Source organism: Diceros bicornis, chromosome 20 (genome assembly GCF_020826845.1).
Source record: "Diceros bicornis minor isolate mBicDic1 chromosome 20, mDicBic1.mat.cur, whole genome shotgun sequence".
Lineage (NCBI taxonomy): Eukaryota > Metazoa > Chordata > Mammalia > Perissodactyla > Rhinocerotidae > Diceros > Diceros bicornis.
Genome location: NC_080759.1, coordinates 50,637,728 through 50,664,250, shown reverse-complemented (window position 1 = coordinate 50,664,250; position 26,523 = coordinate 50,637,728). Strand labels below are relative to the sequence as shown.

At 38.7% G+C, this 26,523-nt stretch overlaps 1 protein-coding gene across 3 annotated transcripts in view; it reads right to left on the bottom strand.

The window, feature by feature from the left end:
* Positions 1-26,523, bottom strand: part of DNAH5 (dynein axonemal heavy chain 5) — a 261,478-nt gene that overhangs the window by 127,828 nt on the left and 107,127 nt on the right. For all 3 annotated transcript variants that reach the window (XM_058564331.1, XM_058564333.1, XM_058564334.1), the window contains 12 exons: positions 23,112-23,313; positions 22,273-22,508; positions 19,904-20,122; positions 18,761-18,823; positions 18,214-18,452; positions 17,234-17,474; positions 14,844-15,043; positions 11,825-11,978; positions 10,137-10,300; positions 5,540-5,696; positions 2,148-2,360; positions 1,171-1,395 (listed from right to left, as the gene is read on the bottom strand). In XM_058564331.1, the coding sequence (XP_058420314.1) occupies positions 1,171-1,395; positions 2,148-2,360; positions 5,540-5,696; positions 10,137-10,300; positions 11,825-11,978; positions 14,844-15,043; positions 17,234-17,474; positions 18,214-18,452; positions 18,761-18,823; positions 19,904-20,122; positions 22,273-22,508; positions 23,112-23,313 (2,313 nt within the window). The remainder of the gene's footprint in view (positions 1-1,170; positions 1,396-2,147; positions 2,361-5,539; positions 5,697-10,136; positions 10,301-11,824; positions 11,979-14,843; positions 15,044-17,233; positions 17,475-18,213; positions 18,453-18,760; positions 18,824-19,903; positions 20,123-22,272; positions 22,509-23,111; positions 23,314-26,523) is intronic.

Here is a 26,523-nt window from a genome sequence, read left to right as displayed (position 1 = left end):
AATTGTGCCCCCTAATTTAAACAGCATGATATGTTTTAATAGTAAGATATTCTGTTCTTAAAATTCACCCTTAAATGCCCAATACCATAGTCCTAACCATGAAATACAGTCTACAAAAAACATGTTTTGGCATACAAAGACAGAACTAAACAACCTCATTAGGAAAAAGGCATCTCTTATTATTATAACAAAATACACCGTTGGGTTTTTTTAAATCCATTAATTATTTTTCCTAGGATTTGCAGAGGGCCAAAATTTCTAACATCTAAATGGCAGGCTATTGCCCAGCAATGCTTTTGTCTGAGTTTTTTTAACCAAAATTTTAAGCCACTTGAATCGTTTTTCTTTGACAAATAAGAAATCTAAAATTACCCTGAGCCCTTTATTTCTCAGAAAGGCAAATAGTGGGCTTAACTATTAAGAGAGGAGATTAGCACACAACAGCTTGGATGTGCTGCCTTCATTTCCATTACATCAGAACCAATCTTTCATCTTTGTTACGTAATGAGGTGAGACACGATCCAGAAAATTATTATGAAAATAAGAGCTTTTTGCTTCTTATCTAATGTGGTATTTTATAGTAGAGGACAAATTTCATTTCTTTTCACATTTCTCCTTTTTTATAACTATTAAATTCTTTTCCACCCTGTTTTTTTCAAAAGGCAAAAATCTGCATGACACCTGAATGTCACCAACTATATTAGGAAAGACCATTTACAATCAATGACATAAAATGTAGCAAAACTTGTTAAAGATGTGATTTATCAAAAGCCTTAAAGGGAGTACTCAGCAGCTCTAGTAGCAATGTTACTTATTATTTCCGTAGCAAGAAACTGGTAATCTTCAATTAATAACTAAAAGGAGCACAAGACAAATGACAGCTTTTCAGGATGCTACATGGCATTTTAGCATTAAAAATCATCAAATACAGACTTTTAAAATAAAGCCTAATTGCCTTAGTAACATCTTAGCAGAAATCACGGGAACATGGCTGAAATTTCAGCTGAAGACTGCAAATAAAATCTGACGACCAAGCTCTCATCATGAAGACGACTCTGCCTGAATTTAACCTTTTCTTTGAATTCATTCAAACTAATTCTGGTGGGTAAATACAGACAGTGTCTTGTGTTTGCTTTTCTGTATATGCCACAGCATTTAGAAAGCATTTACCAGGTCATCGAAGATATCCCTTTGGTGCACATGAATAGTAATCAAAGTCTCATATTTAACTCGTTCCATGGAACTCAGATCCTTTGTTGTGATGTCTATCAAGGTATTCAGTAGCTCCAGGAAAGATTGATTGGTTTTCTGCATGATTTTTTTATCAAACTTGGCATTTCGAAGGGCTTCTTCTGAATCCCGTGTCCATATCATTTGAATTCCTAATAATCCCACCTTATGGAAATAAAAAAGGCTTATGAGTGTTTATGGCATACAAATACATTTAAATAGAAATTACAATATAGTGAATAGTTGTGATTATTATGCAAATTAAAGTCAGCCTTGATCATATCAACTTGCTATGTTGCTTCAAAATCTATGGAACCTCTACTCATATTATTTACCTGACAACTAAATATGTGCAGCCTCATGAGGTGTCTAAAATTTTTTTCTTGTAATTTTAAGTCATTTATTGTTTAAGTCATATTTCTCCCTAGACAGATTGTAAGTTACTGGCAGGGAAAAAGATGTTTTAAACCTGCTTTCCCTAAATTAAGATAGGGTTTACACATGTAGATACTCACAAAATCTTTATTGACCACAATGACTAAGAAAACACCATTTTCTGTATTCTAATGCTGAAATACATTTCTCATTTTTCTGGTAAAGCATATACTCAGTACATTTTTATGATTTATGTACTAAAGACATTCAGTAGGAAAAAAACTTTTAAGTTAAATAAAATATACCAAATACCTCTACAACACAAATACATATATATATACATATGTGTGTGTGTGTGTATATATAACCAAATAATCTATAGTTGAAATCTTTAAGTTTATCTATATTTACCAAATCCTTATAAAAATCTTAACATTGGTCCAGAGTTAAATTGTAGCCAGTTGTGTAGTTTACAATAGACAATGTATGAGATCTAAAATGACTATTCTGTAAAAAGTACTTTCCAATTTCATTGCACTGACCTGAGCAGGGAAGGAAGAAAGAAATTCAATCAGTTGGAAACCTGTTTCTTGAATACTTGCAGCTGCCTGGCGAATCACAAGATGTAAGGAGGACTGAGATTCCTCCAAGAGAGAATTAAGCCAAACTTCCACATTGCCCTCTGCCATCACAGGTTTATTCAATTCAATCGTTTCACCCTCTCGGGAGGAAATTGACAGAATGCGATCATAGATCTGTTAGAAGCCAAAAAAAACCTATATTTATATAAAGAATGAATCCTCCATTGCCCTCTTGTCAATGTTATCCTTCCCATAGAAAGTTAATCTACGGATTATAAAATAAAAGGCAAAATATGATATAAAATCAATTTCAAAGCAATAAAAATAAGCTATCCATGAAATCAAAAAGAGAACACTAAATCAATTCCAAATAGTCTATACCTGAGAGGGAAAATTTGTTTTCTAAGAGAAATATTCAATACAAATGTGACGATCAAAAAATCACTAAAGTTTCTCCAAACGAAATGGGATTCTCTAAGAGCCTGTCATCCACACAAGCTTATCAAGTTGACATCAGCAATGACCTGGCCAATATGATCAAGGCAAACACCTTACAAGGTCATTCCAATTCTATACTAAGCAGTGTGCTCTTTACAGGAACTCTTGGTTGCGTGTAATGTTTTCTAATTCAAACCCAGCTCCAAATCTGGTCATTTCACTTCAGTTTCCACGCAGTATGGCATAATGAGAACAGCATGGTATCTGAAGTTCTAAAAGATAGGCTCAAATGAGGCTCTGCCATTCACTGACCACGTTGGAGGACACATCTCTGAAACTAAATTTCTTACCTATAATTAGTCATTAAAAATCATGCTTATTTACTTCCCTACCCACCTCACACAGTGTTCATGCCCATTAAACAAAATAATGCAAACTATAAAGTAAATACAAATGTTTGTTGTTGTTTCTGTCCTTTCGTAAGTGGAATATTGTTTCCTTGGTCTCAGATTTAGTACTGTATTAATGAAATCCCCCTTAGTTGTAGATAGAAGTAGTCTACCAAGAAGCAAATTAATTCTAAGTTTCATGGCCCCTCACTTGCACAGATCCTTCTAGGTCCTGAATATAAATTTGTATTTATAATTTTATAAGATTTAGGACACAGAAAATCAGGATCTGCCCCTGGTTGTAGAAACCTTATGGCAAGAACAACAACAACAACAAAAAGCAATGCTATTTTAAGAAGTAATTGCTATGAACAGAGTCTAAAAATGAGGAAGTTTAAATTATCTTCAATGCACAATGAGACAGTGAGAAGCCTCACTCTAGCACTGTGAAGTCCTGGTGCTATAGCAGAAGGATTTGAGCAAAACATCAGGAAGAACTTCCTGGGTAATTTAATCCCCTCTTTCAACCCACACATCTAGCAGATCTACAGGAAACACTGATTTTAAACCATTAAAATCCATACTGTCTTCCCTTCATCAAGGCTTCGTTGTAGCAGCTCAGCCTTTTCCGTCCCGACTTTGCAATCACTTCTGACACTAGCTTCCTTGCCCCCTTCTAGTCCACCTCCTACACTGAGCCAGAGAACCTTTCTGAAACACAAATCAGGTCACTGCCCTGCTGGAAAACCTCCCAGGCCTTTTGTCCCATTCACGGTGAAGTGGAATTCCATAGTATGATACACTTGGCCTTTTGGAATCTGGTCCATGCCTCCTTCTCCCCTTTCTCCCTTTGCTCATCACTCCCTGTTGTGGGTTAAAATGTGGACCCCAAAAATCTATGTTGAAGTCCTAAGCCCTGGTACCAGTGAATATGCTTATTTGGAAATAGGGTCTTTGCAGATCTTATCAAGTTAAGAGGAGGTCATACTGGATGAGGGTGGACCCTAATCCGATGATTGGTGTCCTTATAAGAAGAAGGAAATTTAGACACAGAGACACAGACACATAAGGAGAATTTCACGTGAAGACAAAGAGAGATTGAAGTGATGTGTCTACAAGCCAAGGAACACCAAGGATTGCCAAGTGCCACCAGAAACCAGGAGAGAGGCATGGAACAGATTCTTCCTCAGAGACGAACACCTTAGTTCTTCCTGAACACCTTAGTTCAGACTTCTAGCCTCCAGAACTGTGAAAGAATAAATTTCTGTTGTTTTCACCCGGGGTAGCCCTAGGAAACCAATACATTCCCGCACATATCCACACTTCTGACACCCTGGGCTGCCCACACCTCCAGGCCCTTGCACTTGTCCTTCCTTCCAACCAGACCACGTGTCTCTTCTCTACCTGCCTGGTTATGTTCCACTCACCTTCAAAAAAATAAGTTCAGACACCACATTCTCCTTCAGGGAGCCTTCTCTTACACCCCTTACACCCAGGTTAGGGCTCCCTGATGGGTATTCCCATGCTCCTTGTGCATAATACAAGCATGGCAAGTCAACAATTATCGACAGTTTATTTGCCAAATTTCTCTTGAATGCTGTGCTGCATAAAAACGACTTTAGTTTGATTACGATATATTCTTCCTTGGAACCCCAAGACTAGCATCATGCCTGGCACATAGCAAGGGGCTTGAACTTAAATGACTGTCTTTTAATTGCTTACAATGGAATAGCTCTCCCACTGCACTAATTGCACTCTATAGACTCCACGAGAGCATGAGTTCCATGAGGATGGTATATTCCCATTGTTAAGCATGGCACCTGGCACATGGTAGTTGCTCAACAAATGCAAATTGCATGCTAGAATGAATAAATGAATGATACTGAGGGTTTGTATGAAGAACCAGAGGGGGACTGGATACATATCAAACTGGAAGGGTCACTTTCCTAGCGAATTTTGGGTGAAGGGATGGATTAGACAATATCTTCTGGCAGCTGTGCAAATGGAGTCTCCCTCCCATTGAATGACATTTTGGGTCCCATACAACTCCAGGATTCTAGAAACTTCTTGAGAGTGTTAAAAAAAAAAAAGTTTCAATCATGCATGATGGAAAACAGGGAAGACCATCATGCCAAAAACTTCTGAAGCCTGACAAAAACAATCAAATCACTGTGGCAATTCTGTTGAGTCAAGGCACTATTTTACAAGCAATCTTTGTTTTGGTTGGTTTCTACGTTTTGTTGAATTTCTAAACAGTTAACTTGGCATGTAAAACCATGAATGCTACATATGTGCATTCCTAATCATATTTAAACTATTTGTTATTTAAATCTACACTTTTGATATTAAGAAATCACATAGTTCTGAAGGCAAATTGGGCCCAAAAGTTTGATTTTCATCACTGGCTGAGAGTTAATGGACGGGAAAGTAATCCTTTGTAAACACAATATCAGAGAGCTATTTAATAAAGACAGCTGAGATTCTAAGATATGGTCACTGCTGGCCAGCAATTAGAATCAGGCAAACCTTCTCGTGGAACTTGACAGATTTAATGTTGTCAAACACATTCAGCAAATGGGCTTGTATAGTGTGCGCATCTGATGCCTGCCCCAGAATCTCCAGGAGGGCAGGGTCCGAGACGAAGAAGAACCGTGGGAAGCAAAGGCGCTTTTTCTCCAAGTATCTAAGGAAGGAAAAAGATAAACTTAACAAAAACACAAAACAGGCCTTTTTAGAAATCAATTTGGATGGTAAAAGGGGGAAAGATTTTGAGACAATCTGATTTTCCCATGCACTGTTCAATGTTTTTGTTTTGTTACTAATTTTACCAAGTGCATTCCATTTCCAGATAGGGAAACAATTTTTTTTCCAGAAGTAATGAGAGAATTTTTCACAAGTGTAACGTATATATTTGACATGTATACATCTGACTTAATCTGGAAAAACTTGTCTTTTCTTTGTAGAGAATTAAAAAAATACAGGGATTTTTTTTTGTTTTATTTGGTTCGCCAACACGATGCTGTGTCAGCTAATGGCTGTGTCTCATTCTTGGAATTCTATCTTAAAAGAATCCAATGAATCCAGAAACCAAAGCGGAAGCAAAATCCAGCTATGAATGAGCCATACAAAAGGACCCTAGCACTGTTCTCTGCCTCCAGGAGCAACCAAAACCCAGTGAGTGTTCCTATCATCACCTTGCTCTCAATTGCACTTTTGTTTCTTTATTTCCTTTATTTTATGGTGATTCCTTATGCGATGGATATTTTTTTCTGTTATTCTCATAACTATACCTCTGTATCTTCATTTTCTAGCACATTTGGTTTAATTAATGCAGCTTAAATTGCAGTTTCTTTTTGAAATCTTATCAGAAATCCTTTCTAAACTTTGTTTTTTTTTTTTTAATTTCTACTCCTTCCTGTCATTTGTATTATTTATTTGTTCCCGGTGGAAAACTATGGGGGAAATATTTTTACTTCATAGAAGTAGAATTCCTTTTGTAGGGAAATAGAGTGTTTACTAAAGGACTACATAGATCGGAAGCTGAAGGCAGGTGGCAATCTGCGAGGGCAGTCATGGGGAACTCTGGACGGTCCATACCCAGTCCACTGCTGGACTTTTGTTGTGTGGGATGTCCAGGATGAGGGCAAGAGTGAAATTCCTTTTTTCAGAGGCTGAACGAGGCAAAGCAAGGAAGGAGATAGAAGGAGAGGCTCATGGTAAGCGAGAAACTTGGGGAGGAAATGGGCGTGTCTAAAGTGATGGTCATGGGTGAGCCTTGCTGGATGAGCTTTCTCTCCTTCTCTCACAGGATACTCAGTAAAACAGACGTGACAAGCTATCATTGTGGCAACTGGGTTTATTCCCTTCGGGCCTGTGAAAAACCACAAAGTCGGGTCTCAGAAAGGGGGCAGGAAAAGAGCAGAGGCTGCCCAAAGAGTCTCTTTTCTTACATCTCTCTGCATTTTCTTAAAGTCTTACTTTTATGTTCATAAAAACTTTGTTTGTTTTAGCTTTTTACTTTCCTTACTTTAAATATGCTACTTTATTTTAAATGTACCAACCCATCTTACTTGTATAACTTTGATTTTTATTCTTTTTTTTTTTTCTGTGAGGAAGATCAGCCCTGAGCTAACATCCATGCCAATCCTCCTCTTTTTGCTGAGGAAGACTAGCCCTGAGCTACCATCCATGCTGATCTTCCTCCAATTTATGTGGGACGCGGCCTCAGCATGGCCTGACAAGCAGTGCGTCGGTGTGCGCCCAGGATCCGAACCAGGGCCGCCAGCAGCGGAGCGCGTGCACACTTAACCCCTACCCCACAGGGCCAGCCCCGATTTTTATACTCTATTGAGAATAATTCCCATCCCTTACTTGTTGCCCTCTTCACAGTAGCCTGGTCTGATTCTGGTGAGAAACCAGGTAAGGTTTTCTATGCAGTTGGACCAGGATGGAAGAACATGTGGGATGTGACAACCAAACCTCAGTGAGGGAGTAGAGAATACAATTTATTCTTGATCTGTATGAAGACCCTTCCTATCAATGCAGATCCTGATCAGCTGTGGGGCGTTGTTTTTGTGTAAGCATTAGTACTCATGCGCTTACTCAAGTACTCAAGGGCTCACACATTTTGGCTTATAACCTCTTCTTTGTAACAGAATCAAAAGCCAAGGAAAGCTCAATAAAAGCTCTGAATAATTTCAGAGTAGACTTTTTCTCTTAGGAGTTATAAAATAATGCCAAAATGTCAAATGATATAGTAGACTATGTCCATGATAAAAAGACAAATGCAAGAGAAAAGAGAAAAATTGTGTGTGTGTGTGTGTGTGTGTGTGTGTGTGTGTGTGTCTACCCATGGTGGCAGGTGGAAGAGAAGGACGGGAAAGAAAAGTAACAAAGCCAGCAGTAGGTAGACCATTGGTGTGATTCCTCAGCAAGTTTCTCAGCGATAACTGAATCCTGCACAATGTCCCAGTGGTTCAGTCCCCTCAGTCTTTCATCTTGAAGAGCCCTGGGAACATGGAACCTCTCTAATCTCTTTCCTCCTTCCCTCTGGCCTGACCCTAGTGGTAGACTGCGTGGCAATCATACCAGGTTTACATCCAAGAACCTTTAGCAGTACCTGCAACACGGTTGGTCGTGCTAAATAATCATTATGGTTAAAAAGAAAGGCACAGCGGGCCGGCCCTGTGGCTTAGCGGTTAAGTGCGCGCTCCGCTGCTGGCGGCCTGGGTTCGGATCCCGGGCGCACACGGATGCACCGCTTCTCCGGCCATGCTGAGGCCGCATCCCACATACAGCAACTAGAAGGATGTGCAGCTATGACATACAACTATCTACTGGGACTTTGGGGGGAAAAATAAATAAATAACATCTTTAAAATAAAAGAAAGGCACAGCAACAACAGCTGAAAAACAAAAATCCTTCTTTTTCTCAAATGTCCTTCAACAGTTACTTGAAGAGATTGAACAATTTTATAAAGCAGATCAAATCGTTAATACCTGAGTCTATTTTTCTAAAAATTTATGTTGGAGGATTTCCTCACAAGTCATTTTGCCTTAAAGTAGACATTTAAAGGGTGTTTTACTGATATTTTGATTGGCTATCATGATGTTTAATAATGCCTGCTTAGGACAATTTTCCAAAGAAAAAGTATTAGCATAGGCCCATAGCATATGCTTGGGGAGATTAAACTTGCAAATATTTGCTAAGGAAAATCTTGGCCCTACCTCTAGCTCCTGCTGAACCTGCCTACCCATATGTGGTGGGGTAGACATCCATTTGGGCATGGTCTTGTTTAAGCTCTTCAACTCTCCTAAAAGCATACCAACTTCATCACCTCCCCAACTGAATGCCAAAGTCTATGGATTTGTCCTTAACCAGAGCACAGGTTGTCAACCATCTAGATTCTTATTGGGGTTTAAGTCTCTCACATTTTATGCTGCCCAATATCTTCCACCAACTTGGATATGAAAATGACATTCAGGAAGGTGTTTTTGTGGAGGATGCAGTCACTCCATTCTCTCATTCCCCTGGCATGTCATAAGTGTCAGTATACATCCCAGCACAGTTATTATCCATGATGCTGCTCCAACCCACAACTGTGATAATTGTGATGGCTAATTTTACATGTCAACTTGGCTAGGCCGTGGTACCCAGATATTTGGGCACACATTGTTCTAGATGGTTCTGTGAAGGTATTTTTCAGATGAGATTAACACTTAACTCAGTAGACTGTGAGTAAAGCAGATTACCCTCCATAATGAAGGTGGGCCTCATCCAATCAGTTGAAGGCTTTAATAAAAAAAAAGACTGACCTCCCTGGAAGAAGACTGAATTCTGCCAGGACACTGCCTTTGGACTTGAACTACAACAGCATCAACTCTTCCCTGGGTCTCCAGCCTGCCAACCTACCCTGCAGATTGGAACTCGCCAGTCTCCACAGTCACATATCTATCGTTCTCTCTCTCTCTGTCTCTGTCTCTCTCTGTCTCTCTCTCTCTTTCTCCTTATTTATACACATATATATATATACATATAACTTACCCAAAATTTCTCTGTATATACTAACTATTCTAAGGAGATTAAATGGGTTAGATGGGGAGATATTTAAAAGCATGTATAGATAACTATGTTTAGAATATTACTATTTAACATATTTCTACTTACATGATTTTATCTTGATTAGCCAAAGGGAAAAAAAGAAAAATATTTATTACTCTTGGAACTCACCCAGTCTACATATACATAAGTGTGTGTGTGTGTGTGTGTGTGTATTGGTTGAGTATAATGAAATATTTTGGCTCTTCAGATGTTTATCCAAGAAAAATATCAGAAAAATAGGTATATTAATTTTAAACTGCTAGGACTGTATGAGAATGTTTCCAAGATCTTGTCCTAGCTATGGAAGTAGCCTAAGTCCTATGATCCAACATCAGGGCAAACCTAGTGAGGGCTAGGAGGGAACATAAGGCTCCAAACTATCAGTTATTTCTGGGCAATAACGTTAGACATGAATTAAGTCCTAGCAAAAGAAAACCAATTTGGCAAATGCTAGCCAGTCTCTCAGGTCCCTTTCATCCCTAGGATGCTAAGAGGGCCTTCATGGAGCCAGTGTACAACTTACCCAGTAAGAGATTTCTGGCATATTTCCAACTGGTCCAGCAGATGTGGTAATAGCTGCCCCATGGTCTCGTCTCCGACGCAGCACTGAACCACGTTTGGCATTTCATGCGCACGACTCATGATCTTCACCCAAGATTTATCTATGTTGGAAAAGCGCTTGGCTTCCTATGAGAACAAGGTAACCAAGCACACTTGGACACGTCTGTGATCTCGAGGACAGAGCATCTCACATACCCCCCTCAGAGGCCAGAGTTGGCCCAGTCTGGACACCCCAGCCATACACACCGAACGTCACACCTGCTCTATTTCAATTCTTCTCGTGCCTTTTGCACCTTACCACTCCCTTTCTTCAACGAGAATCTTTAGCTCACCCGGTACCCCCATTATGTTAACAAAAAACAAGAAACAGATACAAAAATACCATATGGGATAGTTTGGGAGGAAAGCACACTCGCAACTGTTTTCACCAGTTATCTCTAAATGAAGTGAATTTTAAGTTTTTCAAATTTTCTACACTGAGCATTGAATTGTCTATTTAGAACATAAATGTTTAAAAATAAGATACAAAATTAATTATAGTATATTTTTTTTAATTTTTTTAAAAGATTTATTTTCAGGAAAAAAATGGAAAATACACAGATTATTTTGAGTGAGTAGGATATTTTCTTCCTTACTCACTTTCTTCATCACGGATATTTTCTTCCTTAAAACTTTCTGAATTTTACCAATGAGCATGTACTATTAAATAGGAGAACAAGAAACCCCACCTAGATCCTTCAATATTGTAGGTGAAAGTTTCCATTATTAAGTCCAATTTAGGATTCTTCTCCACCCATCAAGAAGGAAAAAACACCCAAATATAAAAAGAAAAAATAAATAAATACATACTTAAAATTTTAGTGTATGGATACATTTCACTGGTGGCCAAAAAATAAATAGGCTAACAGATCTGTCCGCTGTAATTAAACCAAAAACTAAGCAAAGAGAAAGCTAGGAAACCTAAGTGAAGAGAACACTCAACATAATCCTGCTTCTAAAACCCAAATATATTGTTAAGATGTTATAATTTTGCAAACAATTTAAGGTAATTGAATAAGAATCCTTGAGATTTGGTAAAAATGTTTTTTAAAAAAATCTCAAAATACACTGCATACATACCAAGCAAGATGATTACAATTTAATGAGAGAAAACAGTCAACATCTTGAGAAAAGGGACTTTTTGTTTTAGAGCTTTTTTCCTGCAGATTTCCACCCCTCAATTTTACAGTACAGATATAATTGGGCATATTGTATAGTGTGAGTTATTTTAAACTGTTAATAGTAGAATAACAAATTATCCTATCATTGTCAAGATAAATTACTCCATAATTCTACACTGTTCCAAATTCTACCTTCAAATTATCTGAAGAAGGGTCTCAATTATGCAGGAATTCATTCTTTGTTTTTCTTAACCTTCTGTTTCCTATAAAACCTCACAGTTTTGTAGTATTCTTACTCTCTGATTTTCACCCCCTTCTTTTCCACAATTACTCTCTCTTTGAAGAACAGTTCAAGAACAACAACAAAAAGATTGGGGAGGGGGTGGCTCACTAGAGGTTGAAACATTATTGCACTTTTAAAGGAATTATTAGTTATTAGATAGTTCTCTAAGTTAAAAACCTGATGAAATCATAAAGAAAATTCTACAACCTTGGGAAGCTGCTTGGCAATGTCTCCTCCCACAAAGACGGCTTCTAAGTAGATCCACAAGTTTTGCACCATCATCCAGTTCTCGATGATGTCTGTTGAGTTAGAAAGGTACTGAACCCATTTTTGAATCTGGGCTTTGAATGGCATATTGTACCTAAAATGAGAAATACATTCAGCATTTGTTCTTTTGCTGTTTTGTTTTTATTCTTGTTGTTTTCGAACTAAAAAGATTCTTTTTAATCCTAATTTTTACCTATTTCTCTACAACTTTGATTATGTTGCTGCCTGTTAAAATAATGCTACCAAGGGATTATTTCATCACCATTTATTGGGCATTGTTAAACTAACATTTTCCCTTTTGATCCAGAACATAGAGAGGTGGGAGACATGTCATCTACGGAGCAGATCAGGCATTAGACTTGACTCCACCCAGCTGCTGGAATAATATAATTCAGGTCATTGTTGCTACAGCCAAGAGAATAGTATTCTGTCTACGGAGCTTCTGTGCCTAGTCCACGGAGTCTCTGGTTTTTCATTTAATATAGTACAATTACAGAGCCATTGGTGGTGGCCAAAGAACTGATTCAATTTCCAAATGTGATAATATCTGGAAAATCTCTTTAGCCTCCCCACTTCTTGGTATCTTTCCAACTTCCCCTCACTGATGTCCAACCCACTCATGCCCATGTGTGTATGTGTGTGAGGGATTATGCATGTTACATATAAACCCTGATAGCCACTTTCCCACCTCTCTCACAGTTAATCTATCTTCCCCTTTTTTCCTCTTGAGGCAGAAACTGACATTGGCCTCCCAATGTCTTTTTCTCCTTCTTCTTTAGATATAGAACCCCATTTCTACCTGGACACATAGCTGCCCAGTTAAAATACTGAATTTCCCAGCTTCCTTTGCAGCAATGTGCAGTCCCAGGACTATATTCCCATTGATAGTTCTCAACCTTAGCTGCAAAATTGGAATCCTCCGGCAAACGTTAAAAACTTCCCCTGTCTGCCGGTGTCTCGCCCCCAGAGACTCTTTCAATCAGTCTGGGATGTGGCCCTAGTGCTGGGATTTTTAAAAGTTCCCTGGGGGGGCCGGCCCGGTGGCGCAAGCGGTTAAGCGCGCGCGCTCCGCTGCGGCGGCCTGGGGTTCGCTGGTTCGGATCCCGGGCGCGCACCGACGCACTGCTTGGTAAGCCATGCTGTGGCGGCGTCCCATATAAAGTGGAGGAAGATAGGCACAGATGTTAGCCCAGGGCCGTCTTCCTCAGCAAAAAAAGAGGAGGATTGGCGGATGTTAGCTCAGGGCTGATCTCCTCACCAAAAAAAAAAAAAAAAAAAAAAAAAAAAAAAAGTTCCCTGGGTGTGTCTAGTGTGCAGCCAAGGCTGAGAACCACTCTTCTAGAAGAGAAGTGAGTGACAGCATTAGATGTTAGGGGTAGTATGGAGGAGAAGGGCCACACCTGGAAAGACAGAAGAGCAAGCCAGGCAAAGCATAGGTCCCTGGTGACATGATGGAGCCCCCACTCCAACCTGAACCATCCACCTGGGGACTTCTTTTACATGAGAGAAAGGTAAACTTCAGTCTTGTTTAGGCGAGTTGTATGCGGTGCTTCTGTTATTTGCAGACAAACTGAATCCTAAATTATTGTACTGCCTGTCATTGTTTTTCCTTTTCTCTTTTTTCTCCCTGTATTGATCTCTCCAGTCCAACAGAATATGGATTTGGACTCTTCTCAGATATTAGCGAGCTTAGTGAATAAAATTTCAATTTCCATATTCTTAACTGTTAAATAGATTCTTTTAATATTCCTCACGTCTTTCTGGGGTTTTTTGTTTATGCTTTTCATGAGATCTCTTTTATTTACTCCACTATCCATAGCACCTACAAGAGCGCATGGCACATGGTAGGTGTTCACTAAATTTGTGTTAAATACATGTTCCTCACACAATTCTGTCTGTGGATTCAATGCCATTGGTAAGGAAAGTTTCCCCCACAGATCATTTTTATTTAATTAAGTCGTGCGCTTTCTACCTTCCCAGGGTGTGCTGTCTTCCATCTGTCTTTCATTCTGGTTGGATATGAATGGTAACCAAATCCATTAAAACTCACCAAATTCTACACAGTCCAAACTTGAATTTACCAGTGGGCCAAATCTCTAAGATAAAATTTCATATTCTATATTACTTATTTCAAACACTTAGGTGTACCAAGTAAATGGAAAGGGGGGAATTTTTTAGTCAAAACAGTATTAAGTAGTTACTACTTCCTACATTAAAATTATTGATACACATATACACAGAGAATAGAGTGACATTTTAGACATAGAATAGCACAATAAATTCATATCTCAATGATACTCACATTCTACTCAATTACCCTATATGTGAGAAGATCCTGGTAAACAAAAAATTATTTCAGAAAGAGCAAAGGGAAGCAAGGAATGGAGGAAATGTAAGTTCATGAGTCTATGGATTGCGTGTCAAAAGCACAAGGGCTTTGCTGTTACTGTCAAATGGAAGTGTTAGAGTCGCATTGGTCTGTGCTGCTTTACCTCTCTTTATGAACTAGATTCATTCTCTATCTTAATCTGTCATCTCATTAAAGTATGTACACAACTAAGAGTTTCTAGTCCCTAGATGTTGGCAAAAAGGTTTTCCAAGTAGAATGATTATTCTGAAATTCAGAATAATTTTCCCCCTGAACTCTAGAGCCTGTTGAGCTGTCAGCTGTGCAGTGAGGCTTGTCATCAACAACATTGAAATGTTCCGCAAGATCCAAGAGGCTAATTACATGTTGCATTATTTTGTCCAATTGATGGTCTCAGACACAACCCACAAGTAGAAGACAAGGAAATAACAACAGGATTACACATGCTGTGCCAAACGCTAAAATTAAAACAAGTATTTTTAATATGGAGTAAATTGTATGAGGGATATTGTTGCATTTTTAAAATCGATTTCCCTTGAAATGTTTGTTATGGTTCTCAAGTCTCAGGAAAAAGATGGATGGTTTTCCTACCTGTTGCTCAGTAGCGAGCCCAGCAACATTAAGCTGTCCTCCATGGTGGCAATGATTTCCGAGGTACTGTCTCCTCGTAAGAGGAGCTCTCCACGAGTTTTAAAGCTGCCGAATGTGAATGTTTTGTTGTCCCATTCATTAATGACTTGCTTCAGCTTTTGCTCAATGTCTCTCTCTTTAACTGCACTGATGCAGATGTCCTATTAAAATTACAAGCTCTCATTTTATCACATGAAAGTCACACATCCTTCCCAAATAGTCTAGAATCAGCAGAGGTCCTATCTTCACTCTTTGCTTCATATGTGTCTATAAATATTCATATTTCCAGGTCTAAACTGCAATATAATAAATGGTGTGTATGTATATGCAGATATAGATTTAGGGATAGAGATATTACTAAGTAACAGAACCTTAATTAGTGAAATTTCCCACCAAACTATTCCAGAGAGAAAGATGACAGAAAAGATAGGCAACAATGGAATATTATTCAGCCGTGCGAAAAAAGGAAATCCTACCATTTGCCACAATATGGATGGAACTCGAGGACATTAGGCTAAGTGAAATAAATCAGATGGAGAAAGACAAATACTATATAACCCTTCTATGTGGAATCTAAAAAACCGAACTCAAAAAAACAGAGCGGAATGGTGGTTACCAGGGGCTGAAGAGTGGGAGAATGGGAGAGATGTGGTTTAAGGGTACATACTTGCAACTAGGAGATAAATAAGTCTTAGAGATCTAATACACAGTACAGTGACTATAGAGAACAATACTGCATTATGAACAATAAACGTGCTAAAAGGCTAGATCTTAACCGTCCCCGTCACTAGAAGAAATGATAATTATATGATGTAATAGAGGCATTAGCTAATGCTACAATGGCAATCATACCACAATATAAATGTATCATACCAATATGTTGTATACCTTAAACTTATTCAGTGTTATACGTCAATTATATCTCAATTTCAAAAATCAAGATAAAATAAGATATGCAATAACTTTTTAAATTTTAGAACTCTAATCGCAGACAAAATTTAATATAACTCTGATTTAACTCTAAAGTCAAATCAATGCAGTATGAGAGGAGGGAATTAGCAGAAACCTGATTTCTTCCCAGCCCTATGATCACTTTCCCAGTCTCCTCTACAGCCTTATCTTCTCCTGGACCATTAGTCAAGCCCTGTCCTTGCCCTCTTCATGTCTCACACTGCACCCCCTCTCTGGGTGAGCTCATCTATGCCCATGCAGGCAGTAACCTTTTGTACCTCCAGGCAAGACCCACATCCATTTGCCTCCGGGGCTTCTCTGCTTGGATATATCAAGGGAACCCCAAACAAAATCTGTGAAATAGCAAACTCATGCCCAAAATCAAGCTCACAGTTTTTGCACCTTCTCACTCAACCTGATTCCCTTCCAATATTACCTATCTCAATGATAAGCACCATCATCCATCTAGATCTCTCAGCAAGAAATCTAGGGTTCATCCTTAGCCCCTCCCCTTGTTTCTCCTACCATGTTCCCACCACCAACAAAACTTACCCAGTTTTAGCTCCTAAAGCTCTCTTTAATCTCTTCTCCTCTCTCCCATTTCACTACCTGCCTCCTCGTCCAACACACCATTATCTCTTGCCTGGGATATTCTTATAACTTCCCCCTTGCCCTACTCCAATCCATTCTCCAGTTTTCATAAAGAGTGATCTTTACAAAATGCAAATCTAACAATGTCATATCCTGTTCAAAATACATCTCCCAGATGTCTCCCCATTGCTCCAAAGACTGAAATCGATACATGTTCTAGCCCCACTGCACCTCCCCATCCTCAGCTATCTCCTCTCTCCCCCATCCCAATACCCCAGCCACTCTGGCCTTCTTCTGGTCCCCCAAACACACCTCACACCCTTCACACATGCTGTTCCATTTGCCTTGCATTGTCTTCTTTGCACTTTCCGAGCCCCTCACACCCATCACACAAGCTCACTCCCTTCACCCGGCAGTCATTTGCATGCACTCCAGCCTTCCCTACATTTATCACCCTTTACCCACCTCCCAGATAGGTCAAGACCCATTATTGTAGGCTCTCATAGAGCATCATACTTTTCCTTCAACGGTATTTACCATGGCTTGCAACTATACCCTTATGTGTATAATTATTTAATTACACAAATTATTTAATGATCTATAAACGCAAGAATGCATCCTCATGTCCCCAGCACTTAGCACAGAACCTGTCACAAAAATATTTGTTGAAGGAATTCATAGTTGAATGCCAGGAAAAGAGTTTTAATTGTCCTGGCATGGTTTACTGAGCCAACATTCCACAATGTGGGAACACTTCAAATAAATCCCACGAGACTTTCCAACCATCCCACCACTCTTATCAATTGTACCTCTATTTCCTCTTTGTATTTCAGAAGAGGTGCCTCCATGATATTTCTTAACTTAAAAGTTTCATTCCCCACATCCAGACTATGCCCAGTGAGAGCAGTTATCCTTTCCCAGTGCCTCTCCATCATGGCCTTACTGGCCAGGTGCTCCAGCAGGGGGCAACATTCGCTGAAATCATCAATGGTCTTCTTCAGATCCAAAAAAGCCTGCCAGTCCTTCAAAGCCCGGGGCAGCTTCCGACACCTGCAAAGGGAAGCCAACACGAAAGGTCATTCGAATATGAGCCCAGAAGCCTCTAGTCCAAGATTGTCTGCTAGCACTTCTATCAAAAACAGTCACTTCAAACACCTATCACATTTTTAAATCTCATGACTCAGAGGATACTTGTTAATAGAATATACTTTTACACTACAGAAAACTGCTCCTCCCAATCAGGAAAGAATTTTTTTCAATCCCTCGTAATAATTAACCAAGTAAAAGGCATTATTTTAAGGGCTAGAGGTGCCTCCTGATTCAATTCAATTCTACAAACACGTATTAAGATCCTGCTAAGTACAAAGCACAACAGAACGTATCGAGCTATCAATCAAAAAACACGACAAATGATCTTCTATTTTCTTTGGGTTCAACACTTAAAACGATGTAGAAAAATCATGGGGCTCTTGCTTTTATTCTAGGTAATCATCTAACATAACCTTCAAATGTTTGATAAGTACAATATAAATAGAGATCAGTTCCCTCCAAGCTGCAGAAAAGCCCCTGACAAGATTTATCCGGGTTTAAAGGATGTGCTTGTCTCGCCGTGTACACACAGGGGCAATTAATAAATAGCATTTGACAAGGGTGATGTCAACAGACAACAGCAATGCAGCATGATGTGCTTTCAAAACATCTGGCATGAAAAGAAAGCTTGACAGCCTACCAAAGAAGAAAGCATCTGAGGTTCAACAGCTCTGGGCATGCTAAACATTTAATTTCTCACCTGTTCTGAAACTCTAAAAGTTCATTGTTGATTTTTTCAATATTCACTTCTGACCAAAGGATATCGTGATAGCTATTTACGGTTTCTATGACGCTGTTGTATAGAGTGTATATTTTTTGTAGAAGACTTAATTGCTTCTTTATTTCGAGAAGCTGAGGATACTGCGTAACTGGCAAACCAAAAAGCTCCTCTCCCCCAGTATAGGTGATGTATTTCCGATAGATATTATCAAATTGATTCTAATCAAAACACAAGTGAAAACTCATCAAAATGATTCACATATGAACAAACATGCAAATGAAAAAAGAAGATTGGCAAATAAGCAAACATGTATGATCTCTGAGCACATATAAATAGGAATACCAAATAAGTATAATTAATTACATAGAAACCAACTCTAATTATAACCATGCCAAATCACGTTTTTTAAAATGTAAGTACATATCATATTCCACAAAAGGCCTTTCTATATTAAGAAAAAAAATGTATGTGTTTAAAACACATTAAGGTTTTGGTTTTAGAAGGTCATAGAAACTAAAAAGATTACCTGAAACATGATGAGCCTATCACTGGCTTCCTGGGGTTTCAAGCCACTAGCCATTGGACCATTCTGAAACAAAAAGTTAAAGATAAAATAGAATGAAGAGCTTACATACAAATTTCAAGAACTCAAAGTATGTCAGTATCAAAATTAGCTTTCACCCAAATCACATACATGATAGGAAACAGTTTTTTACTTGTAAAAAAGGACTCAGGAAAGTGACTCTTTTGGAAATATTTTCAAGTTTAAAAAGGCCAAGTTAACGCCACAACTTCCATATGTCAAGAAATTCTGAAAACTAAAAATATATACTATTTATTTCTTAGGTGACACAGGCAAAGAAAGCTCAAAAACTATTCTATAAGAAGCCTATACATAGAGTCTGATTTTGAACTAGAATATTAATGCCACCTAACTCACAGATTTCACCACTCTAATATCTATTTGTCAGGTGATCTATAATCTTAACATTCCAATTAGGTTTTCCTAAATTAGAATGCCTTAAATATGCGGATGTCTGTGCTTCTTCATCCACGAAGATAGAGCATAGATCCAACCTCCTAACTTTATTCACTTTGTGGTTTGGTGTGCTGCTAGTTAATAGATACAAATTTACCCTACACTCCACATATTTCTCTTATGTAACACACTATAATTGCCTAGAAATTGGTCGCGTTACCCACATATTCCCAATAGAAGATTCAGCACTAAAACTCACATACGTATGATTAAAATATGCACTCCATCTGTCTTGTCCATTTTTGTGTCTTCAGCGCCAAGGGCAGCACCTGGCACACACTGGGTGCTCTACAGTATTTGTGGAACTAATGAATGCTGTGGCAAGGTCGACCATTATAACTACATCGAATAGTATTTGTCTACACAAATTTAGAAGGCATCAAACAACTCCAGTAACAAATCAATGATTAACAGCACTTGTAAATTTCCTATTTCCTGTTGAAATTATTCTGGCTGAACTCTAAAGGGAAAGGATTGCGAAAGGGAAATGTCTTTGCTCTCATGAAAATAAAATTCCCATTCCTAGAGAATTTCATCGAATGTGATATGTAATCTTTAAACAACAACCACATTTTACATGCTCTATTCACTCTTCTCCAAAAATACACACAGAGAAAACCAGAATCGTACCAAATTATAGTCCGAGTAGAACTGGTGACAGTCTTGAAGGAAGACCTCCACAGTACTAATGAGCTCTTTCCTGAAGCTGGGCTGCAGAGAGACCAATTCATTCTGAACTTCGCTGGCACGTGCCAGAAGCTTCTCCCAAGCATAACGCAGAGTATCCACTTTGTCCATCTCTTCCTTTGCTATCAGAAGTCCATATTTGTTAAGCAGGGCGTAAGATTCCTACACAAAAGAAGAAAAATTTAATTTCTGCCGGTCAGATGCATAAATCTACACAAAGTCATTTATTAAAGCATTAGAATGGGAAAGACCAGCATGATAGGGAAACCGCCCAGAAAGTTCTAGTTCTTCTACTTGCAAACTGTAAGATCTTAAGTGAGCAATTGAGGCTCTAAGCTTCAGTTTCCTCACCTGTAAAACAGGAAAATTCCCTGACTGCTTCACAGGATTTTTGTGAATATTGAAAAATATCATTTTAAATGCATTTTGAAAACTATAAATAGTTATACAAATAAAAGGTATTTTTACTTAGGCCCGTAAATTGGTTTTGAAGAGTACAAAATTATATCAAGTAAACGAGAAACATAAGACAATTTAACTGTTAATATTAAAATAACAAAATAAACCAGGGTTTTAACTCTATCCCATTTCACTTCATTGGCAAGAGATTCCAACTGTAGGACACAAGAGAGCATTCTTGAATCAGAGCCTGAGCCAAGTCATGGCCCTCAGGTTGCAAATTCCTAGACTACTCTCATGGCTAGAAGATTAAAATGAGGCTAACGTTGGTTTTCATGAGAAAAGATTTTCCTTAAATATCCCTGGCCTCTTCTCCCACCATTACTCCTCCTCGTAGAGGTAGAATGGATACCTGACTGTTGATTTGGGGAAAGACTGGTGATTTGGACAAGCATAGCCCAGTGCCTTTTCTCCCTCTTCCCTCTTTCTCCTCGAAGGCATGCCTGTGGTCTGCACTCCAGCACCAATCAAATGGAGCAAGGTACTAGAGAGGCCTGTAGCTTTCCAATGCTGCCTCTGATGGATGAGTAAGTACAATTCTGGAATTTAGTATTCACAAGCCCATAGTGTACGTGCACAGGGCAGGGAGATGAAGGGGGGTGTAATGGGAATATGTGAGTTGTACACTAAATCATGTCTCCCAAATAAGTTCTATCAGTAATAAAGACTGTATTTTGATCTTCACTACTTGACTACAGTTTTGTCTTAACTCTCAGGTGGAGGAAAACAGGGTTGTCAGTTACTGATCCTCCTCTTCAAACCCCAGGGTCTCCCCTGGTCCTACACAAAGCAGAGGCTCTTTGCCTTGATGTTTCAATTCCCAAGAAGAACGCCATGAACCATGTGATTTTCCTGACACAACACAGCAGAGGTGCAAACGTGCAGTCATCTGAATCATTTCACGGTAATTTGACATTTTCCAAAATTCAAAGAAGGATGCAAAAAACGTGAGACTAGAGTAGGATCCTAACTGTCAGAGTTGAAGTTCAGACATTCAAGTTATGGTGTGATGAAAAGATGTTTTCATCTGGAACTGTTTTAAAGCTACAATTATACTAGTTTCATTTAATAGAATAAATACGGTGACCCATTCCTGATAAAACATTTTAATCTAGAAAAGACAGTATGATAATAAAAACAAAAGTCGTGTGCAACACTAATCAAACTGCATAAATTCTTTGACCCTCAGTTTCCTTAGGTGTAAAATGCGGGTTGTAGCAAAGATTAAACAAGTTAATACAGGGTTAATACTTGAATGGACACCATTAGTGCACCATCCAGGTCCTATTTATCAGCTGGCATTTGCATCCCTGACTGCTGGGAGCATTGGCTGTAGGGATCAAGCTGCCTTCTTCCCTTGACAATTGTCCTCAGCTGAATAGGAGCTTCCTCATGGGAGATTATGGTCAATGACCAACGGACTTGGGGGAATAAATGACAGTCCCGCTTTCCTCAAGGTGGAACCAACTGTGTAATACCATTCGTCCTCCAGAGCACCTGTGGGATCAGGCTGAAACCAGTCTACAGCTAAGATCACATCCTCACTTAGCTCCCCCACCCCTGAACCAACCTCATCCTCTCCTGTTTCCCTCTTCCCTTCTCATGTGAACATGCATCAATAAATTACTTGTACAGAAATCCTCACCTCAGGCTCCGCTCTTAGGGACTTCAGATGCCATGGAAAGGACTAGAACTGGCCCATAGAAGGCACCCTATAATGTTAGGTATCATCATTACCGAAATTGTTGTTCTTAAGTTTAGCATCCATTTGTAATATAGACCTGGTCAATATTTCAGCTAATATCTCCCATCACGTGGAAATATTTCTATAGGAACAAATGATTATTAGTTACCTCGATAGGTCCTACTTGAAAGTCAATGGAGATTTGCTGCTCCCTGATTTCCTTCAGTGCCACCATAGCAATCCGAATATCATCGAGGTCTCTAATTTGACGATTCAGCTTCTTATTGAATTCGTCAACAAGTGTAAAAATGTTTTCCATCTCACTCCTGTATTTTTTGTTACAGTGACGGCCGATGACAACCATCCAGGCCTTCGTCTCAGCAGTCAGAGTGAACTTCAAGTCAGCTGTAAAACCCAGATGTCCACAGTTCAGTTTGAAAAACTTGAACCAGTATGAGAAGACCCAGTGCTACTGTTCACCAACAGTAAATACTTTTAAGCTTACAGCCCTCTAACTCATGAAAAATCAACCTGGAAAAACGTTAGTTTTTCCTAATCATTATATATTCATCATTTTATGAAGCTTGTTTTGCAACAATTCTAAACATAATTCAAAATGCTAAAAAAAAAAGTACATATCAAAACCATTGGGATCGCTTCTCGGCCTTTTGGCTAAGATCAAGTGCAAAACCATTGGAGATAAGCCTCAAATGTTTGTTATTATTTATTAAAGATAAATTTTAATTCCAAATACAACAGACTCATCCCCTTTCTCTGAATTAGCATTTATTCTCAAGGTTTAGCACCACAGTGTCCATAATATTCCAGAATAAATAAATATACAGAAAAGAATTAAAAACAAATCTACAAATTTATCTTAAAGGTTGAGGCCCATAAAAGGAAAGCCAATCTTTAAGATAGCAAAAACTCTCTGGAATACTAATCTAGGTAAAGAGACAAAACAATACCATTGAATTTTTATGACTATCTGAAAGAAAATGAACCAACCTGTGTACAGAGCAATGGCACCCACACAAATATATTCAGGCTCAGCATTAATTTCCTGCTCTAGGTTTCGGAAATAGAGAATCTCAGATTCAAATTCAGAAAGCAAGGGGTTTTTCATAATAAACATCATAATGGTTTCTTCTTTCTCCTTTTGCCAAATGTGATTGTAGCGTTTGAAGCAATCCATGGATGTAACAACTTCCTAGAGTACAAATAACAGATTTGTGTTGAGATGGAAGAAACGGCATCATGGTATAAGTGAATATTTGCCAATTGCTGGTGGCCTCCATGGATTTCTTAAAATGTTTAATTAGTGAACTGTGTGACTAGTTGGAAATGCCACAGAGCTGGAACTGGATACAACTGTGTAAATAGTAATCCAAGACTAGTAACAATGAAACTGTTACCAACCCTAGCCAAAAGGAAAGGGGGACAGTTTCTAGGAAAAAAAGAGAGAGTGCATGAAGACTCTTGTGGACGGGGCCCTCTTGATTGGGCTAGACCTTAGGTCAAAAACCATAGCTCAAAATCATGCCACAGAGAGGGTGCTGTGGGAAAAAATAGTCTGAGGTCACTCTCTTCCCCCATCCACCCCCCAGACCTCCTCCAGGACTCTCATCGGTCAAATCTACTGGAGGCCTCAGTGTAAACCTATTGATTTGTTTCCTAAGGTCAGAGGGTGGAGATTAGCTCTGGAGGGGCAAACAGAATATATCCAGCATCAAATCCCATTGAGAAATTGCATGAAATCGCATATAATGTATAAATTCATCGGATAAGGGTTGACATCTGTACGATATTAAATCTTCCCATCCAGAAACATAGTATGTTTCCAAATTTTCCCATCTTTTATTTAAATTCCCTGTTAAGTTTTAGAGGAATCTTCACAGAGACCCCACACACCCCACACACTTATTATTATGTATGTCCCTAGGTATTTTTCAATGATGTTGTTATTGTAAACAGGATCTTCATTCCACTGTTTTTATAACTGGCTATGGATGGCATATAAGTTAAAAAAAATCTGATTTTACTTTTTTTCCTCTCTCTTTTTCTTATTGAGGTCACATTGGTTTACAGCACTATATAAATTTCAGGTGTGCATCATTATATTTTGACTTCTGTATAGCCTACATCGTGTTAACCATCAAGTCTAGTTGCCATCCATCACCGTACACATGTGCCCCTTTACCTATTTTGCCCTACCCTTACCCCTTTCCCCTCTGGTAACCCCCAATCTGTTCTCCGTATCTATGCATTTGTTTGTTGTTGTTGTTGTTGTTGTTTTATCTTCCACATATAAGTGAAATCATACAGTATTTGGCTTTCTCTGTCTGACCTATTTTTTAATAAACAGTCCTGTTTGCTACAAAGTGTGCTTCTGTGAGATGATTGGCTCACTCGCAACTGGTAACTAGGAATGATGTCAATAGAATGGGGAGGTCTCATATCAAATGCTGTTTTTCCCAGCCCTTTGTTCTGTACCAGCTGAAGTAGCAATCCTTTGTGCCATGCTCCCTCCGCCATTTCTTCCTTTTGGGCCAATTTGGTCACCACTTTGTTTTGAGAATGTTCTTTGCACAGTTCGACCTGATCTTTGCATCTTTTACCCTTATTTCTACAACTCAGCAGCTTCAACTGTTTCTAACTCCACCTTCTACCAAGTTCCTTTCACCTTTTGATAGTAAAGTTGTATACTTATTATAGAGTTATTAAACGGGTTAATATTTTACTACGATTGTTAATACTTTTGTTACTACTCTGGTTACAAAATTTCCTAGGTTTTGTGTGTCTGCCTCAACCCTGTTTTTCTCATAATCCCTATTATATTAAATGGGCAATTTTGCAAAACAGGATTTTCAGGAACATGTTTATTGCATTACAGCAGAAATGCCTATAATTATCTTTCAACTGACTACTAACAACTCTTATTGGGCCATATGTTTTTTCAGATTAGCCTCTTGGATTTACTTGGTAGATAATCATATCATTTACAAATAATTAAAAATTTGTCTCCTCATTTCTAAGTTTATTACCTCTTGGGAATCAACTTTTCTATTGGCTTATATTATAATTTCAGAGTTACATCTGCATGAGAAACAATTTTCAAAACTGAGATAAAGTCCAAAATGCCATTATTTGAAAAAAGAGAGCATTACCAACAGCATTCTAAATGGCCCAGTTGCTTTAAGTGAATTTCACCAACCCACACCAAAGCAAAGAGTAGCTTCACTCCAACTTCCCACACACAGCTAAAGTGTCCCTCAGAGCCTCAGGTTTAATGGGCCTTGAGACTTCCCACCCTTTTAAATGCAGAAAGCTAAGCCTGCCGCTGCTTCTCCCAACCACAGCTGATGCCCTGGCATGGGCTGAGAAGCTGACATGCATACCCAGAATGCATTGCAACAGCATGAAGACATATTCACAAATGTATGATGACCTGGAGAATGAAGTATAGATTATCAAAGATCTTTGCATATGGGTAGAAATTCCAGAATCTTGAGCTCTTTCAACATCCAAGAGTTTTCTATATTAAGACTATATCCTAACTAAATAAATTTTAGATTCTCATTTATTTTACCTGAAAGTCACAGTCTTTATTAAATTGGAACTTTTGTGTGTGTGTGTGAGGAAGATTAGCCCTGAGCTAACATCCGTGCCCATCTTCCTCTACTTTATATGGGACACTGCCACAGCATGGCTTGAAAAGCAGTGCACAGGTCCGACCCTGAGAACTCCAGGCCACCGAAGCGGAGCGCACAAACTTAACCACTACACCACCAGGCCGGCCCCTATTAAATTGGAACTTTTTTGAGCGGAGGTAACCTAGAGCTTAAAGGAAAAATTACACGAACTGCATATGTAGAGCTGTTCTGCTTGAGTCATTTTTATTGCCCAGGCTATTTTATTGTTTGGTCCAGCTCATCTTTTCAAGCCAGGCAATGTTGTAAGTTGACGGCCAGCCTATGGACATACTGAAGGTAGGTCAGGTTTACGTTCTGATCCAATCAGCTATGGCAAGAGGAAAGGGGCTGGGATGATAGGATTGTCTGTGGTTGAGGGAGAACCATTCAGTAGGGTCTATGGCTGTGAAGGGCTGGTCATGTCTAGTACTATCACTAAGTGTGTATTTATTCTTCCAGAAACAATCTATCCATCCTATCAATCTGAAAAAAGTCTTTCACATTATTCCAAGTGCTAACCCTTTCTCTGATTTTAAGGAAGACTAAGATCTATATATTTCCTTCATATAATATAAAAGCGAATGCAACAAAAACACAGATAAGCATTTTGTTGCCAGCGGTATGTTAATTTCAACTACTATGTCTTACCCTTAGATTTTCATAAAAGTGGCTGCTTATATTCAGAGAAAGTAATGGACTTTATTATTGATTTATTTTATTGTGTTTTC